The sequence below is a fragment of the Gobio gobio genome (genome assembly GCF_949357685.1).
Source record: "Gobio gobio genome assembly, chromosome: 24".
Taxonomy (NCBI): Eukaryota; Metazoa; Chordata; class Actinopteri; order Cypriniformes; family Gobionidae; genus Gobio; species Gobio gobio.
The window spans coordinates 37036368-37054984 of record NC_137120.1 but is presented as its reverse complement, the minus strand read 5'-3'; the positions used below and the strand labels follow the sequence as shown (position 1 = coordinate 37054984).

Below are 18617 nucleotides of genomic sequence, written 5' to 3'. Positions count from 1 at the left end.
CTTAACTCGAACAGACTTGACTCGAACAGACTTGACTCGAACAGGCTTGACTCAAACAGACTTGACTCGAACAGACTCGCATCGAACAGACTCGCCTCGAACAGACTCGCCTCGAACAGACTCGACTTGAACAGACTCGCCTCGAACAGGCTTGACTCGAACAGACTCGACTTGAACAGACTCGACTTGAACAGACTCGCCTCGAACAGAATCGACTCGAACAGAATCGACTCAAACAGACTCGACTCAAACAGACTCGACTCAAACAGATTTGACTCGAGCAGACTCGCCTCGAACAGACTCGACTTGAACAGACTTAACTCGAACAGACTTGACTCAAACAGGCTTGACTCGAACAGGCTTGACTCGACTCGAACAGACTCGACTCGAACAGACTCGCCTCGAACAGACTCGACTTGAACAGACTTAACTCGAACAGACTTGACTCAAACAGGCTTGACTCGAACAGGCTTGACTCGACTCGAACAGACTCGACTCGAACAGACTCGCCTCGAACAGACTCGACTCGAACAGACTCGACTCGAACAGACTCGACTCGAACAGACTCGACTCGAACAGACTCGACTCGAACAGACTCGACTCGAACAGATTTGACTCGAACAGACTCGCCTCGAACAGACTCGCCTCGAACAGACTCGCCTCGAACAGACTCGCCTCGAACAGACTCGCCTCGAACAGACTCGCCTCGAACAGACTCGCCTCGAACAGACTCGCCTCGAACAGACTTGACTCGAAAAGGCTTGACTCGTAAAGACGTGACTTGAGCAGGCTTGACTCGAACAGACTTGACTTGAACAGACTTGACTCGAACAGACTCAAATCGAACAGCAGACTCGACTCGAATAGCTAAAAACTATGCGGGCTAACCATTACTATAGTAAACATGGTAAATACGACCACTTGAAGAAACCAGACAAATCATTTGGGCTATCTCAATCGTGTATTTATTTTATCTGTCAGTACGTCTCGTCTCTTTATATCGGACTGTCTGATATAAATATTTAGCTCTGCATATGTCATAAAATAAAGCAGGTTTTTTGGGAGCTCCATAAAATATAGCCTAACTGTATTGGGACTGTCACTGGAGAGAGTGCTAACTCCACACATCAAGATTTGCAGAAATTATCATTCTTTCTAAATGTGATGTAGTCATACTGTCATGTGACTACAAATAAACTAACAGACGCGACAGAATAAGTTCACATATCTTCTTTCTTTTGTTAAATAACGGTAAATCTTGAGTCATTATGATCAATGTATCATGTATTATTGTAAAACTGTGGTAAAACATTAATGCTTGGGTTTTAAATCTTTAAGTAAACTACAAAAATGCCAACAAACGGCTGCTTTTGTCATGTTTGTTTTACGTTCTCGCTAGTTTCCAGTGATTTCTTTCTGATTCGTTTTCTGAGAAAAAAATCCATTTGTTGGTGAAATGATGGGTTTGTGTGACGTTGTTCCAGAGAGGCGAGTTGCGGGCGGGTTTTAGTGAAGTGCTGCGGAGCTTCTAGCCTGGGATTGTGGTATATTCTCTGGTTTTCTCCAGGGGACTGGCTGAGAACGATGGCATTGATGTCGTGCGCTAGTTTGAGATGACATACGTCACGACCAAAAGTTAACGATTGGTTATGGCAGATCAAGATTGGCTCTGGGCAGATCCAATAGTTTTAAACTTCAACAGAGTACCCGCCTTCAAGGAAGTTAACACTTGTCAATGGAGAGTGGCCAGACTCTCTGTACAAATGAAATGTACGAGAGTCTGGTAGGACCAGCTTCTGGCCAGACGGTAGAAACGGGATTGGTGCTACAGGTCCGAGGCTATTAACCCAGCCCAACTCAACCCATTGAAAGCCCTAGCTTGCACTGGCCCGACATTGGAAAAGCGTCTATTAGGTGTTTCAAAAACCAGGTGGAAATGAGCTCAATTAAAATGCAGCCACACAAAAGATACCACATTATCAGACTTCTACAGTAATTTGTCTGTAATTTAATAAAATAATAAGACAGAGTAGACAATAAACTTTGATAACTGTAGCGCTGTAAAGCCAGGAACGTCAAGCAGCTAAACCCCCACATTTAGCACTTACCACATACTAGCCGTGACAAGTGGATCAATAGAGTAAAATAGCACTTATGTTTTAATGTACATGGTTGCACGTGACTAGAAGATAGATCAAATCTTTAGACGTGAATATATTCATTAGGATGACTTATAGAGTGCAGAATGTGTCCGGCAGGCATGATCAGTTGATAAATGAGAGAGGTGCGCTCACCGCATTGAAATTCATCGGCTCCATCCTCGCAGTCTTTCTGTCCGTCGCACAACCAGACGCTGGAGATGCAGTTTCCACTGGGACATGCAAAATGGCCATCCTCACACATATGGGCTGAGGTAGCTGGGAAGGACGGCAAAACAGAGAGGATGAGGGTTTCGAGAAATCTGTCGAAAACCATCTGTGATTCCTGCCTAATATCACCAAAGGGTTAGGTTCACCACCACCATAAGAATGTGCATGCTGTAAACAAATCAATCGTCCGACCTCTGAATGTCTATCTCAGCTTCAACCATCCAATTTATTATCTATGGTTTTATATTTGCTTGGTTTCTGAGGCCATTTTAAACCTGCAACATCTGCAACGGTGTACCTTGTTTGGAGAAACCACAGCACGTCTTCATATTTCTTTTAAAGGTTTGTACTCATTTCTGGAAGACTGCACTGCGGTTGAGTTTTCAAAGAGCATACACTTTTATTGAGCAAACATTCCCAGAGAATCAGGGCTAGCAACTGTAGCTAACAAACACATATGTATGGTGTATTTCTGCCTTCAAGACCTCCAGGGACGCTCCTACTGTACACAGAAGATTGGAAATCATAAATGGGTGTTTACAGGAACTTTTATGTCCCAAGGCATTGATTTTTATTAAAACATTTGTCTTTTGCTGTATAAAGACATGAAAACTGTCTAGGAAACCATGGTATCATTTATATTCGGTACTTTTCAAATGCCTTTATATGTTGTATGCTTTGTTTAATCATTATCCAAGATCCAAAGGTGACATTTTAAAATTTGAAAATCAAAATAAAAAAATATGTTATATACAGTCTTGATCAAACGTTTACACATCCCTTGCAGAATCTGTGAATTTTAACACAATCAGAGGGATCACACAAAATGCATGTTATTTTTTATTTAGTACTGTCCTGAATTTTTTTTTGAAGATCAAAGTAAATTAAAGGGTTACTTCAGCGATTAGCATTAAGCTTTGTATCAGTAAAAACCCGGTAGTATATTCGAATGATCATGCTTCCCCCCCTCATATCCCCCTGAGACGAGAGATTTATGTATTCTATGGCTGGAAAAAAGCCTCCGATATGACGCAAATATCGTAATTTTGTGTCATCGGAGGCTTTTTTGGCCAGAGGCTAGAGACTAGAGCCAGTAGTAGGAGCTAGTTAGTTAGAGCACGGCCGCTCGAGCATTGATAACAGAGCGGTCGGAGCAACGTGAGTGTTTTCAATGAATTCCTATGACAGTTAAGATTCCATAGGCATGAATGAATGAACGACAAAGCGGCCGTGCTAATTTTAGTTTTGGTTTAGAATTAGCCCCAATTCGGGGGCGGTTTGCTTGAATTGTGGGTTCATTAGCCTATTATTCTTAAAGAAAAACACAACAACCTATGACAAACTCACTTAAATAGGCGCTTTTACATTTCGCTTTGAAACCAAATCTTCCGCGATCATCTTGTCTGTCAGCTGTTTGCTCTCGTGATGAATGAGACTCTCGTTCGGCTCGTACTGTATTGAGCAGACACGTTCAGTTTTTAATTGTAGTGTCTGTTCTCTAACTGAACTAAATGATTTTATCACTATAAAAATGAACACGATGGTGGGTGGTGCCGCGGTGGGCATGTGATGTAACCGGTGGGAGTGGCCTCGTAGGGCAGCGACGCAAGTGCATTCTGGGAGTTGTTGTCTTTCATCCATATGAGGCAAAAATACGTTTTCTGGCTTTTCTAATGCTGCGTTCACACTAAACGCGAATAGAGCGCCAAGAGCGAGTGATTTCAATGTTAAGTCAATGGAAAGGCGCGTTGACGCGTGCCTGGAGGTGGACGTGATTCAGCCTCATTCGTGTGTCCAGTTTGCGCAAATGGCGCGAATTGGACGTGAATTGAGCGCCTTGCGCGATATGCACGTTGCACACGAGTGGTGCTTTTTGTGCATTCACGCATTTGAAGCGAATTCGCGTCTGACGCCCGAGTTGAACATTTTTAACTTTGCCGTCAATTAACCAATCAGGAGCCTGCTTGCTGCTGTCACGTGGTAAAGTGATGTGATGAGAAACCCTGCATAATTAAAAAATACAACTTTTGTGTCACAAAATGAGGTTTTAAGACTTTTTCAGGTGAGAATGTAGTTGTTTAAAGCTCAAATCTGTGGTTTATTTATAAAGAGAGCGCCTATTTAAAAAAAAAAATCTTGTGTTTTTGGAGTTGTGAGATCCAGGTGATCACCGGGCGCTCAGCGCTCATTAACCCCGGCGAGAGCAGCCTTTCCTCGGCCAGTCCTTCTGACGTTTGCCGCTGACTCTGATGTCCTGTAGTGGTTCATCTTGTGTAGATCTTTGGTGTCATGAATCTATAATTTGTTATAGATTGCTATAGATAGTCAAATTGCTATAATTTGAGGGCAAAGAGAAGTTTCATATCTTAATTTTTTTAAGGATATTTAAATATACATGCAGTGAAGATAATGTAGGAGTTGCCTGGACCACATTTGTGTGGCTATTAATGCTTAATATATATTTTTAATGAAAATGCAGAGTGGTGTTTTATGACATATTTCTCCTGGAGCGCCTTGAACGTGCGTCTATTTAGCTTCAAACGCTCGATTTATACGCGCGTCCAATTCGCTGTGGACGCGCGAGTGGATTCAACATTCAAGTTTGGTGTGAACGCAGCATAAAAGGCACCAACTTCTAAAATAATTTCACATTTCTACTACATAAATCTTTCCAGCGATAAAGTACCCCTTTAATTTGTCTTCCGGAAAACATGTAAGTATCTTCTTTTGCTTCTGAAGGGCAGTACTAAAAGAAAAGCATTTGATATTTAAACAAAAGAAGAAAAAATTGACATCTTCGTCCTGTTCAAAAGTTTTCACCCCCGGCTCTTAATGCGTCATGTTTCCTTCTGGAGCATCAGTGAATGTTTGAACCTTTTTTAATAGTTGTGTTTGAGTCCCTCAATTGTCCTCAGTGTGAAAAGATGGATCGCAAAATCATACAGTCACAGCTGGAGAGGGTTCAAATATGCAAAAGATGCTGGAAAACGGATTTTTCTGAAGAACACTGGACAGTTTAACTGCTCAGGACAAACAAGAGACTCATGAACAACCATCACAAAATACAACAAAAACAGCCGTGGATCATCCAGGTAACGACACAGTATTTAGAATCAAGGGTACATAAACAAATTTTTACAAATTCGCTATTCTTTGTCTTGTGGACAATATGTAAACATCTTTTTATGTAAAATATAAACCCCTCATATTTTGTGAAAAGTATTCACAGATTCTGCAAGGGGTGTGTAAACTTTTGAACAAGACTGTGTGTGTGTATATATAAACTGAACTGTAGGTCAACATTCACAATTAAACTTTAATTATGATCGTTAGCAACCCTTTCCACCACGATTCTTTCATTGACATGCCCCAACTTTCAAAGAAAATCCAGAGTTTCCAACTTTTAATTATGATATTGTGGCACCGTTCATGTGCGTGCGCTCTACTCATAAATTCTGACAGGGCTGTAAAGTTCTGCACAAAAAATCTACATAATTATCGACTTCCAGAGTTGTGTTTTATTCAGCCGTAAGGACTTAATAAGTCACTAAATATTCTCAGAAGGACACGGGCCTTCTACATATATCATAAATATCGAAGCATATTACTGTCAAATATTTGGCAGGCCTCAGTGTGATTGAGTCAAAAAGAGTCCATGTTTCAGAGCATCATAAAAGGCACTAGCGATGTGAGCCGTCACTGCACCCCAATGTGAACTTTGTAAAAAGTCCCTTTGTTCCCAGCGCTATTTTCCATTGTGAACGTGACAATCTTGTACTTTGAACACAAACAAACAAGAGAAAGACAGATCGGGAGAGAGAATGCAAATGCATTTCTACCGTGGCAGTGTATTTCGTCGGCATAATCCCCACAGTCATTGGCTCCGTCACAGATCCAGGAGGGATGAACACACAGAGACGTGGAATTGCAGCTTAGAAACCTCTCACTTTTGCTGGCGCGAGCCCCCAGTCTGTAGTATTCCATGCAGTCTGTGCTATCTGGAAACACAGGGAGGACAATGAGACGAGTGTTTCACACGTTCAGTGACATGCAATCACGCACCATCAGAAGTGGGAACAGGCAAGCGCCTCCACATGTTAATCTTACTACAGCTCTTCTCGTCCGATGCGTCAGCGCAATCGATGATCTGATTACACCAGAATGATGCAGGGACACAGGAACCGTCTGCACAACGTCGCTCGGAAGACAAACACGAAGAATCTGGAATCACAGGGAAAAGTGTAGATGCTCTACGTTACCCTCAAGACATTATTTTACTTGAATTAAATAATTGCCCAGAATTGTAAAACAGAAATAAAGGTACACCGTTCAATAACATCATAGTTTAAGAACCGCTAACTTGATTCATTTCAGGGTACTGAATGTGTATTTTTGGCTCATGTGTGAAGCCAGACCCCTTTAAAGAACCAAACTATTTAAATGAAGTCAAACCACTTTAAAGGGTTAATTCAACCAAAAATGAAAGTTACCTCATGATTTACTCACCCTAAAGCCATGTGTATATAACATTCTTCTTTCAGACGAATAAAATCTGAGTTATATTGAAAAAGTCCTGGCTAATCCGAGCTTTATAATGGTTGCCTCTTTTATGAAGCCATCATATAACTACTCCACATGGCTCTGGGGGGTTAATGAAGGCCTTCTGAAGCGAAGTGTGTAAGAAAAAATATCCATATTTAAAACTTTATAGCCTAAAATAACTAGCTTCCAGCGGTCAACGGTACGCAAGTCGACTCACGCTAAAAGAGTAACTCCTAACGCAATGTATGAGGCAGGATGCAGGAGCAACGCAAGCTTTGATGCCTCTCGCGGATAGGGCTGGGCAACAAACTCAAGCCCCTCTTCTCTTATATCCAAATCCTCTGCAATTTCTCTTTAAAAATTCGCATTTTAGACTCTATTTCATGACCAGGGTTTTGTTTTGCTCTATCCTCTGTGCTTCTGCGTTCGTCAATACATGCGTCAAGGGTCAAGGGTTACTCTTTCGCCGTAAATTGATGCATACGGCAATCCGCCGGAAGTTAGTTATTTTAGTCTATAAAGTTTTAAATATGGATATTTTTCTTACACAAACACATCACTTTGCTTCAGAAGGCCTTTATTAACCCCCCAGAGCTGTGTGGAGCAGTTATATGATGGACAGATGCACTTTTATGGACTTGAGACAACAATTCACTGCCATTATAAAGCTTGGAAGAGCCAGGACTTTTTTAATATAATTCTGATTGTATTCTTCTGAAAGAAGAAATGTCATATACACCTAGGATGACTTGAGGGTGAGTAAATTGGGGGTAATTTTCATTTTTGGGTGAACTAAACCTTTAAAGCAAAACAAAATGCTTTGAATTAAGACAACTTTAAAGCAAACCAAACCACTTTAAATAAAGTCAGAACACTTTAAAATAAACCAAAACCCTTTAAAGCAATCCAAATTGAGATCAGTTCAGCATGTAATGTGAACGCAAAGTGCTACACTGCGAAAAAATGCTTTTCTAACTGCTTTTAAAAACTCTTTTAAAAAAAAGTCTTTTTTCCAGTCCAAATATCTAAACATTCTTAAATCAAGATGCTTTTACTAGATAAGTAAAATGACATAAGATATTTTTTCTTGTTTTCTGGAAAAAAAAATCTAAAGAAGTGAGTTTTTGCCAGAGGCGGACAGTAGTGAAGAATTTTTACTCTGCGTAAGTACATTTTTTCAAGCGCCTGTGTAACCTGCTCCAAGCGGGACTCGAACCCGGGTCTGCCGGCATGAGAGTCAGATGCTCTAACAAGGAGGCTATAGGCTGCAACCTCTAGCATCAATCACTAGAGCATCTCTTGAGATCAGAGGAGTGAGGCTTACTTGCACAGCAACTACTAGCTGGCCTCCGTTACACTCACCCCCTAAACCTCACTCTCATCCGGGTCACGGCACCAATATAACCCCTCCTGTTCGAACCGCCCACTCCAACCTGGCGCGAACCCGGGTCCGCTGGCATGAGAGTCAGACGCTCTAACAAGGAGGCTAAAGGCTGCAACCTCCAGCGACAGTCACTAGAGCATCTCTTGAGATCAGAGGAATGAGGTTTACTCACACAGCAACAACTAGCTGGCCTCCGTTACACTTGTACCTTATAGATATTTAGACTGGAAACAAGACAAAAATACTAAATAACAAAAGCATTTTATTTTTTGCAGTGAATGGGTTAACTTCCCTTATACATTTTCATAATTCCAAATTATAAAGAATACTTACAGACAAAAATATGTGTAAACAGAAACTGAACCGTTACGTTTAAAAATGAGAAGTCCAGAGATAGTGTGAATGCAAACCTGGCCCATTTAAAGAGGCATGAGTTTGATTCGTATAAAGTGGAGCTAAGAAATTTCATTGGCTACAGGTGACAAGACAATAAAAAAGTAGTTGTAATGAGATTAGTCGTTCATTTACAAAATCACATAAAAACAGTTTCTGGAAAGCCGATTCGATTCTGCATTGCTGGCAAGAGAACAACTTTCATTGGCTTTCTCAGAAGCATAGTACAGAGGTCTGTGGTTTGTACTGTCTACATTATAGATGTGTTTCTGCATTAAGGCTTAATGTTGTTATTTACACGTTGTAGCAAGGCAAGGATTAAAGGGTGTATTGATTAATGGTCTGAATTTCTCTTGTTGGGTAGAACATTGAAAAACAAACATTCCTGGACTGACCAACTCTGGACTCAAATCTGTAACAAGAATAAAAAAAAATACCCACTGTTACAGTAAACTTCATCCGAGTTATCCCCGCAATCATTAACGCCATTGCAGAAGCGATGGTTGGCCACGCAGCGTTGGTTATAACATGATTTAAAGCCGTGTCTGCAGTTCCGGTTTTCTAGAGAATGAAAAAGATGAAAATTAGGCATAGGACTTTGCAATAGCATGTATGTAACTACAGCAATTTTGGATGGATGGATATGTGCAATGTAAAAAGTATTCATCCGAGAACTACTGCTTTATTTGAAACTCTGCTTGAGAATGCAAGGACAGAGATAGAGAGAGAGAGCAGCAGTTGGTCGGTCACATCACTTGCACTCATTACGTTTTTGCCAGACTGCAGCAAGCTCGTCTTATTAGCCCAAGTCACAGGAGAACAGGAAGACCTTCTGAAGCTTCCTTCATTCAGTTTAGACATGAAACCTGAGGACTCAAACATATAATCCTGCCTGCCTTCTTACCGCAATACTGCATCTTTTCGTCCGACCTGTCTTTGCAGTGTGCGATTCCGTCACATGTCAGCTGGTAATCGATGCATTCCCCGTTTCCGCACTGGAACTCAGAGTGGATGTTACAGGAGGAGTTCATGGCTAGAAGACAAGAGTAAAAGACATGTGCAGAGTTGTGATGTGCTGAAGTAAAGATTAGGAATGTGCATTGACTGCTGGAGTGTTTGTCACATAGTCAGCCAAGGACTCAAGGTCATACGTAGCAATGGAGCAAGTTCCATTTGCACTTTTTTCTTTTAGTATATGTACACAAATGTCAGAGAGATCTCTCCTTGGCCTTTGCCTAGAGTCCCTTGCGTTCGGTTCCATTCCATCAGATGCACTATGTCTAGCTGTATGAACACAAAAACACATCTGTGTATAAGCCCTGTAATCCTCTCAAAGCGAGTGTTGAGCGCTGCTGCAATCCCAGACTGAAAGTCTCTGTGTATAGTGTCTGAATAAAGCTGTCCTGAATCTAAGCATCTAATGTTCTTAAAGTTTGGGGAGAGAGACAAAAAAAAAAAAAAAAACATAAATATAGATCCATTCTAGGTTGATGGATGTTTCAGTATCAAGATCAAGATAGGAACACACACACATTTAAGGTATATCCATTATATTGATTACTAGAGTTTACTAGAGAAAATTATGTGGAGTAAAGACATAACACAGATAGGATCTAAACTGCCATCCTCTTGGCATTTAAAGTGTAGCAAAATAAATCTGAAATCTGCAATCTGAAACAAAAAACTGGACTTACAATCTATATTCAAAGCAAAATTAATTTGGATTACAATCTGGATGTACAATACAGACCATAATCTGGTTCCAGAATTAATATTATAGATTATAATCTGAATCCTGATCACATTCTTGATGTAGAATCTTTATACGGAGTAAGGGAAATCTGAAGGACAATCTGGATTTAGAATATGGATCATAATCTGAATCTAGACCTCTATATTCAAAGCATAGGGAAATCTGATACACAAACTGGATTTAGAATCTACATTCAGAGTGAGAATGCTTTTGAATTCCAATATGGATGTACAATATAGATCATAATCTGGTTCCAGAAATACATATTCAGAGCAAATTTAATCTGAATCACAATCTGGATCTAGAATATGGATCATAATCTGAATCTAGACCACAATCTTGATCGAAAATCTTTATTCAAAGCATAGGGAAATCTGAGACACAAACTGGATTAGGAATCTACATTCAGAGTGAGAATGCTTTTGACTTCCAGTATGACTGTACAATATAGATCATAATCTGGTTCCAGAAATACATAATCTGAAGCTAGACCACAATCTTGATTAAGAATCTATATTCAAAGCATAGGGAAATCAGAAACAAACTGGATTTAGAATCTACATTCAGAGTGAGAATGCTTTTGAATTCCAATATGAATGTACAATATAGATCATAATCTGGTTCCAGAAATACATATTCATAGCTAATTTAATCTGAATCACAATCTGGATCTAGAATATGGATCATAATCTGAATCTAGACCACAATCTTGAGCGAAAATCTTTATTCAAAGCATAGGGAAATCTGAGACACAAACTGGATTTAGAATCTACATTCAGAGTGAGAATGCTTTTGAATTCCAATATGAATGTACAATATAGATCATAATCTGGTTCCAGAAATACATATTCATAGCTAATTTAATCTGAATAACAATCTGGATCTAGAATATGGATCATAATCTGAATCTAGACCACAATTCTTGATCAAGAATCTATACTCAAAGCATAGGGAAATCTGAAACAAACTGGATTTAGAATCTACATTCAGAGTGAGAATGCTTTTGAATTCCAATATGAATGTACAATATAGATCATAATCTGGTTCCAGAAATACATATTCATAGCTAATTTAATCTGAATAACAATCTGGATCTAGAATATGGATCATAATCTGAATCTAGACCACAATCATGATCAAGAATCTATATTCAAAGCATAGGGAAATCTGAAACAAACTGGATTTAGAATCTACATTCAGAGTGAGAATGCTTTTGAATTCCAATATGAATGTACAATATAGATCATAATCTGGTTCCAGAAATACATATTCATAGCTAACTTAATATGAATCACGGATTTAGAATATGGATCATAATCTGAATCTAGACCACAATCATGATCAAGAATCTATACTCAAAGCATAGGGAAATCTGAAACAAACTGGATTTAGAATCTACATTCAGAGTGAGAATGCTTTTGAATTCCAGTATGGATGTACAATATAGATCATAATCTGGTTCCAGAAATACATATTCAGAGCAAACTTAATCTGAATCACAATATGGATTTAGAATATGGATCATAATCTGAATCTAGACCACACAATCTGATTCACAATGTGGATTTGGAATCTATATTCAGAGCAACAGGAATCCAAATCACAATCTTGATGTAGAATCCAAATCACAGTCATTCAATTCAAAAACAGAATCTTTCTAGAGTTCTTACTAGTGCACTAACTGGACCTCTAGAATGATATTGAAGTAATAAAGTTGTTTGCACAGCAAATGGACTTCACCACATAACTCAAAGTACCAGGACACACTAGAAAATTTGGGGCGAGTTGAAAAACGTCCAGGAAAATGAGCGAGAGAAACAGAGAGAGAGGGTACAGGACTTACATACACATCTGTTATCATCCAGTATTATCCGTTCCCCACGGCAAGTACAGTTTACCACACCAAGAGGAGTCAAAAGGCAGAGGTCATGGCACCCTCCATTATTCACGCTGCAGGGGGACGACTCACCTGGAAGTAATAAGAGAAATCCTTAATAACAAATCACTCATTTTAGTACATCGCAACAAATTGTGAAGTTTTACAGCTCGTGCTTAGGGGTAATCACCATGAAATTAAAATCGACAATTCATATTTTTTATGGAATACTGAAGTCCTATAAATGATTTATCCATGCACATCTTTTTTTTTCAGGACCTGTCACTCACATGAGATTGCCCAATAATCAGCTGTAAGTAACGAAGTGCCATTTTGGTATGGCACATCATTTTGGTAACTTTTAACTCATTTTGGTTATGTTAAGGGGCGTGACATTTCCGGAACATGCTCTAAGTAGTGCACCAATCACAACACAGCACACACTGGGCTAGCTAACCAATCACAGCATATTTTATATTTGGGAACGAGGGCCGTACACTTTAAAGCGTTAAATAATAACCCGCCCACAGATTACGCAAAAAAAGAGGTAGAGGTGTTAGATTTTTTTTTTTGACTTCATTTTAAATGGTTAAGTTCAATTTTAGTAATCAAAAAGCATGTCTAATTAATTGAAATCATGAAACTTATACAACTGAACATCAATTTATTAAACGTTTAACAAAAATGACATGTTTAGGGCCCTATGAAATATGTTTTTTACTACTTTTTTACCACTGTTGTAAGTTTTCTGGATTCCATTTTATTGGTTTAATTAAATTTGAATAATCAAAAAGCATGTCTAAATAATTGAATTCATAAAAACTATTTATTTATTTATTTATTTATTTATTTATTTATTTATTTATTTATTTATTTATTTATTTATTTTCTATGAATTTTCGTTTTTTTTCAGAATTTTCTGGCAATCAAAGGAAGGCATAACACATTAATTTAATTTAATTTATCTTTTAATCATATGAAATTAAACTTTTTTTGTCAAACAAAGTGCAGCACAACAGAGATTTACTGTTAAAATGAAAACACGGAAGAAATTCCTTGACATTCCACATTATGGAGTAGGGCTGGGTATTGACACAAATTTCACAATTCATTTCGATTTTGATTCACAAGCTTTCGATTCGATTCGATTTTCAATTTGATTCAATATCGATTATTTTGGATGTATAGCACGTACAATACATGGCAAATTTTCTCAAGGAAAACAAATCTCTGAACTAATGATGTAAACTATGGAAGTCAGTTGGTACTACATTAGCCTACTAATATTGAAGGTAAAAATCAACTGATCTGTATACAAACACTTAAATTACACACAATGATGTTTTTTTTTAAATATAATAACAAAGTTATAATATTAACTTTACAATTACAAAATCATATTTCTACTCCAATTCGTTTTTTGAAATATAAACATTTAAATGGTGACTGTCATAAAAACTTTCATACATAGCCTACATAAGAACATTAAAAATAACAATGAAAAGCCAATGTAATTATGGTGCATTAAATCAGCAAAATGCTCCTCTCTAGAGTTCATTTTTCATAGCTGACTATGTGACGTTACATGACATTGTTTACAAGCCGTTTTACTGACGTCTTTCTGCGGTTGAAAGACTGATTGAGCTATTCTATGTGACTATATGGATTTCGGGAAGTTGTCCTGTATCTTTTAACACACTTTCAAATGCTCATTCATGTTTATTTTGCGCTGTTACTGCTTTTAAGGCGGAAGAGAAGATCAGTTAATGTGCTGCCGCTTCTCTTGAGCGGAGCTGTGGCAGAGCAACCTCGCGCCACAACGGCAAAACGGTATTTATGTTTTTGAATTCCGTAAAAAAAAAAGAAGTAATTTGATGTAATTTGAAATCTGAGACTGTGTTTCATGTCAATAGTAATAAAGCACAAAGATTATTGCGATTTATTGGATGGGAGGCGCGCTGTAATGTCCCGTTCATTCATCAACTGAAACAGGATGACTAATCGATTCTTGGGATTTAAGAATCGATATCGTTTCGTAAAAGTCAGAATCGATTAAAAGCGAGAAATTTATATTTTTTACCCATCCCTATTATACAGTAAATTCCATTTTTACGACTGGATACCGTAATTCCATCCACGCTTTCCGCATCACGGAAATCATAGGGCCCTATAAGACTGTCAGTGTTCACTGATCCTTAGGAACCTACCACTCTGAAACATTCTGTAAAATCCATGATTACAAAGGTTGTGCACAATCATTTTGTTCTTAAACATTTTCAGGGTCTGAATCGGGCTCGGATTGGTATGGCAATTTGATGGCAATGTTAAAATGTACACCTAAGCAGATGAAACTCGTGGTTATGTTAAGGGGCGTGACATTTCCGGAACACACTCTAAGCGGTTCGTCAATCACAACACACTGGGCCAGCTAACCAATCAGAGTGCATTGCGTATTTCGGAAGGAGGGGCTTCATTGAAACAGGAACTATGGACGTTTAAAGGCACAATATGTAAAATTTTTGGATTAAAATATCCAAAAGCCACTATACAATGTTATATATTTTGTTGACTTGTGTACTTGCATTATCCCAAATGTTTCCAAGAATGTTTAAATCCAGAGAAATAAGCAATTTTAGGCAAATACACCCATTAGTCAAAAGTCTTGTGAACACATATCTATTGTGTTTTGAGTTTTTTTTTTTATCATGCATAAACATTTTTCTCTCAAAAATACAAGCATGTACATACATGTTGCTTAGATATTATGGTAGCCCAGTTTGTGCTGAATACAGTGTAATTACACTTTTGCCATCAAAGCAACTGAAAAAAGCACAAATGTAAGAGCATGTCAAAACTACTAAAGGGCCCCAAAACAGCTCAGACTCTTAGGGGTTAACCATCTCCTATCAATGACATCATAACCGCGTTACCCTCAATTTCCTCGGTTTCTTTTGTAGAAACCATGAAAACACAGAAGACGTTTCAATATAGTATGTGATTTGTTAGACAGGCGAGCAACTTTTTGGATACATTCATTGACAGAAAACAACGTTGCGTTACCCTACATACTCCGTGAAATCAAGGCGTCATCCAGCTACGCCTTTGTTTTGAATAAGCGACCTCTAGCGGCGAAAAAATACATATTGTGGCTTTAAGACAAACTGGGAAGAGAGGAGCTGCAATAATGTAAAATGTGTGAAAAATAGTGCATTTTTGGAACAATCAATCATGAAAACCTATTCTAGTACACCCCCAAAACAATATCAAAACTTCGTAAAAGGGCACAATAGGACCCCTTTAACGCAACACATTCTGCCCGGTAGCGCAGACAGACACACACACACACACACACACGGCTTGAAGGGCACTCTTGCAGTGCCAGTCAGAGGGTTGGGCTCCTCAGCGGGTGTGAATTTGAACTGTGTTTGGCACAGACGTTGGCGTGGAGCGCGGGTCTCTGAACCGTGCGCTATCTACACACACGTGGTTGCCAGGTTTTAGAGCTTTGGGCCGAGTGTATTCCCCTGCACAAATGGTGAGGATTCAGATGAGTGCATTGGGCCAGCGTCTTTCACCGTAGCGACATGAGGCTTCAGTCCTGGGAGGCTTTTGCTTATTATGGGATGGGGCTTTAAATAGCTTGGACTCATCGATGGCTGATTTCTGTTGGCCGTTGGTTATAAAGGAATGTTTATTAGTTGGAATAAAAGGAATTGCAGATGGCCCCCGCTTTTAAAGGGACAGCTCACCAACAAAGAAACAGGATAGAATATTCATTCCATTTAAGTTTGTCTTAGCAGTTTTTTTCTCTTTTAGTTATGACTGGGGGGAATGACTTGGCTGAATATGTTTTTCCGCATTTTATACCACAGTCTGAGAGAATTCCCTTAATAGAGTCATCTGCAGTATAAAGATAGGAGGAACGGTGGCCACCGAGGTCCAAATCTCCTAAGAGAGGCCTGAGATGAGAAAATCTCCATTTGCGGTTTAGCATGCCAGCATCTAAGCTGCTTCCATTAGAGTCCTTTGAAACACTGAGGCTTGAACCGCGAACAAAGAAATGTCTCTATCGAAGCCAAGAAAGAGGCGGTGTGGAAAGTGGGCATCCTATAAATGTGTCACGTACTATAAATTCTGCTAATTCTGTAAATTTCATGGTGCGGTTTTACTTCCCGGGTGAAGCGAGTTTGGTTTCTTCGCATTAGAGAGATTTGCGCCTAAGGCACTTGAAATGTGTTACTCCTTGTGAGTTTTAACAGATGCAATTACCGAGCACTGCAGGTGTAAGTTTCTTGGTCGGGACACATAAACGTAAAAGTCACCATGCTCACTAAACTAAATTTATGTAAATGTGCTTCAAGCAGTGGAGGCCAGGCTGGGCATTTAGTGGGGATTTTTTGTCAGCAGAACCCCAGTTCACAACCGAAAATGCACATTCAAAGCATGCAAATATATGCACTAATCTTTTTTTCTTCAAATGTTTATAAATAAATCATGAATAAAATGCACTCTTAACTGCCATTTCTATATCTCTTTTTTTAAATCAAGGGGAAAAAGTTATGTAAAATAAATTTGGATCCAGAATGTAGACTGATAATAAAAGCAACAATAATAATTGGAATCTAAATCACAATCTGTATTTAGAATCGATATATTCAAAGCAAATTAAATCTGGATTACAATCAGAGATGTACAATACAGATCTAGAAAATTACTTAGAAAATGAATCTGAATTATAAATAGTATTTAGAGTCTAGATCATAATCTGAATCACAGTGTTGATGTATAAATCAAAATATTTAGAGCAAACGGAATCCGGATTACAATCTGGATGCAAAATATAGATCATAATCTGAATCCAAAATCCAGATTTAGAGTAAAATAATATGAATCAGAGTATATATCTCACTATATCAAATTTTATAATTTATATATTGGGAGCAAATAGAATCTAGACTACAATATGGAGGTAAAATATAGATCATAATCTGAAACCAATCCAGATTTAGAGTAAAATAATATGAATCACAGTCTGTATTTCTAGCTCATGAATCTGAATTTAGATCACTATATAATATTTTAGAATGTATATATTGGGAGCAGATAAAATTTAAACTACAATATGGAGGTAAAATATAGATTGTAATTTGAATCTAAATCACAATCTTGTTTTAAGTCTATATATTTAATGTAAAAGGAATCTAGATCACAATCTGGATCTATATTTTCAGAGCAAATGGAATTCGGATTACAATCTGGATGCAAAATATAGATCATAATCTGAATCCAATCCAGATTTAGAGTAAAATAATATGAATCACAGTCTGAATTTCTAGCTCAGAAATCTGAATTTAGATCACTATATAATATTTTAGAATTTATGGGAGCAAATAAAATCTAAACAACAATATGGAGGTAAAACATAGATTATAATCTGAATCTAAATCACAATCTTGTTTTAAATGTATATATTTCATATAAAAGGAATCTAGATCACAATCTGGATCTATATATTCAGAGCAAATGGAATCCGGATTACAACCTGGATGCAAAATATAGATCATAATCTGAATCCAATCCAGATTAAGAGTAAAATAATATGAATCAGTCTGTATTTCAAGCTCAGAAATCTGAATTTATATCACTATATAATATTTTATAATGTATATATTGGGAGCAAATATAATCTATTCTAGACTACAATATGTAGGTAAAATATAGATTATAATCTGAATCTAAATCACAATCTTGTTTTAAGTCTACATATTTCATATAAAAGGAATCTAGATCACAATCTGGATCTATATATTAAGAGCAGAGGGAATCAGGGTTACAATATGGATGCAAAATATAGATCATAATCTGAATCCAATCCAGATTTAGAGTAAAATAATATGAATCTCAGTCTGTATTTCTAGCTCATAAATCTGAATTTAGATCACTATATAATATTTTAGAATGTATATATTGGGAGCAAATAAAATTTAAACTACAATATGCAGGTAAAATATAGATTATAATCTGAATCTAAATCACAATCTTGTTTTAAGTCTATATCTTTAATGTAAAAGGAATCTAGATCACAATCTGGATCTATATTTTCAGAGCAAATGGAATTCGGATTACAATCTGGATGCAAAATATAGATCATAATCTGAATCCAATCCAGATTAAGAGTAAAATAATATGAATCACAGTCTGTATTTCTAGCTCAGAAATCTGAATTTAGATCACTATATGATATTTTATAATGTATATATTGGGAGCAAATATAATCTAGACTACAATATGTAGGTAAAA

General features: G+C 37.7%; 1 protein-coding gene across 1 annotated transcript in view; it reads right to left on the bottom strand.

Annotated features, from left to right (window-relative positions):
* lrp1ba (low density lipoprotein receptor-related protein 1Ba) overlaps positions 1-18617 on the bottom strand; it is a gene marked incomplete at its 5' end in the record, with an annotated part of 414271 nt that overhangs the window by 121066 nt on the left and 274588 nt on the right. The window contains 6 exons of the mRNA XM_079807766.1: positions 2295-2417; positions 6209-6367; positions 6477-6590; positions 9130-9249; positions 9593-9721; positions 12285-12410. Coding sequence (XP_079663892.1) covers positions 2295-2417; positions 6209-6367; positions 6477-6590; positions 9130-9249; positions 9593-9721; positions 12285-12410 — 771 coding nt within the window. The remainder of the gene's footprint in view (positions 1-2294; positions 2418-6208; positions 6368-6476; positions 6591-9129; positions 9250-9592; positions 9722-12284; positions 12411-18617) is intronic.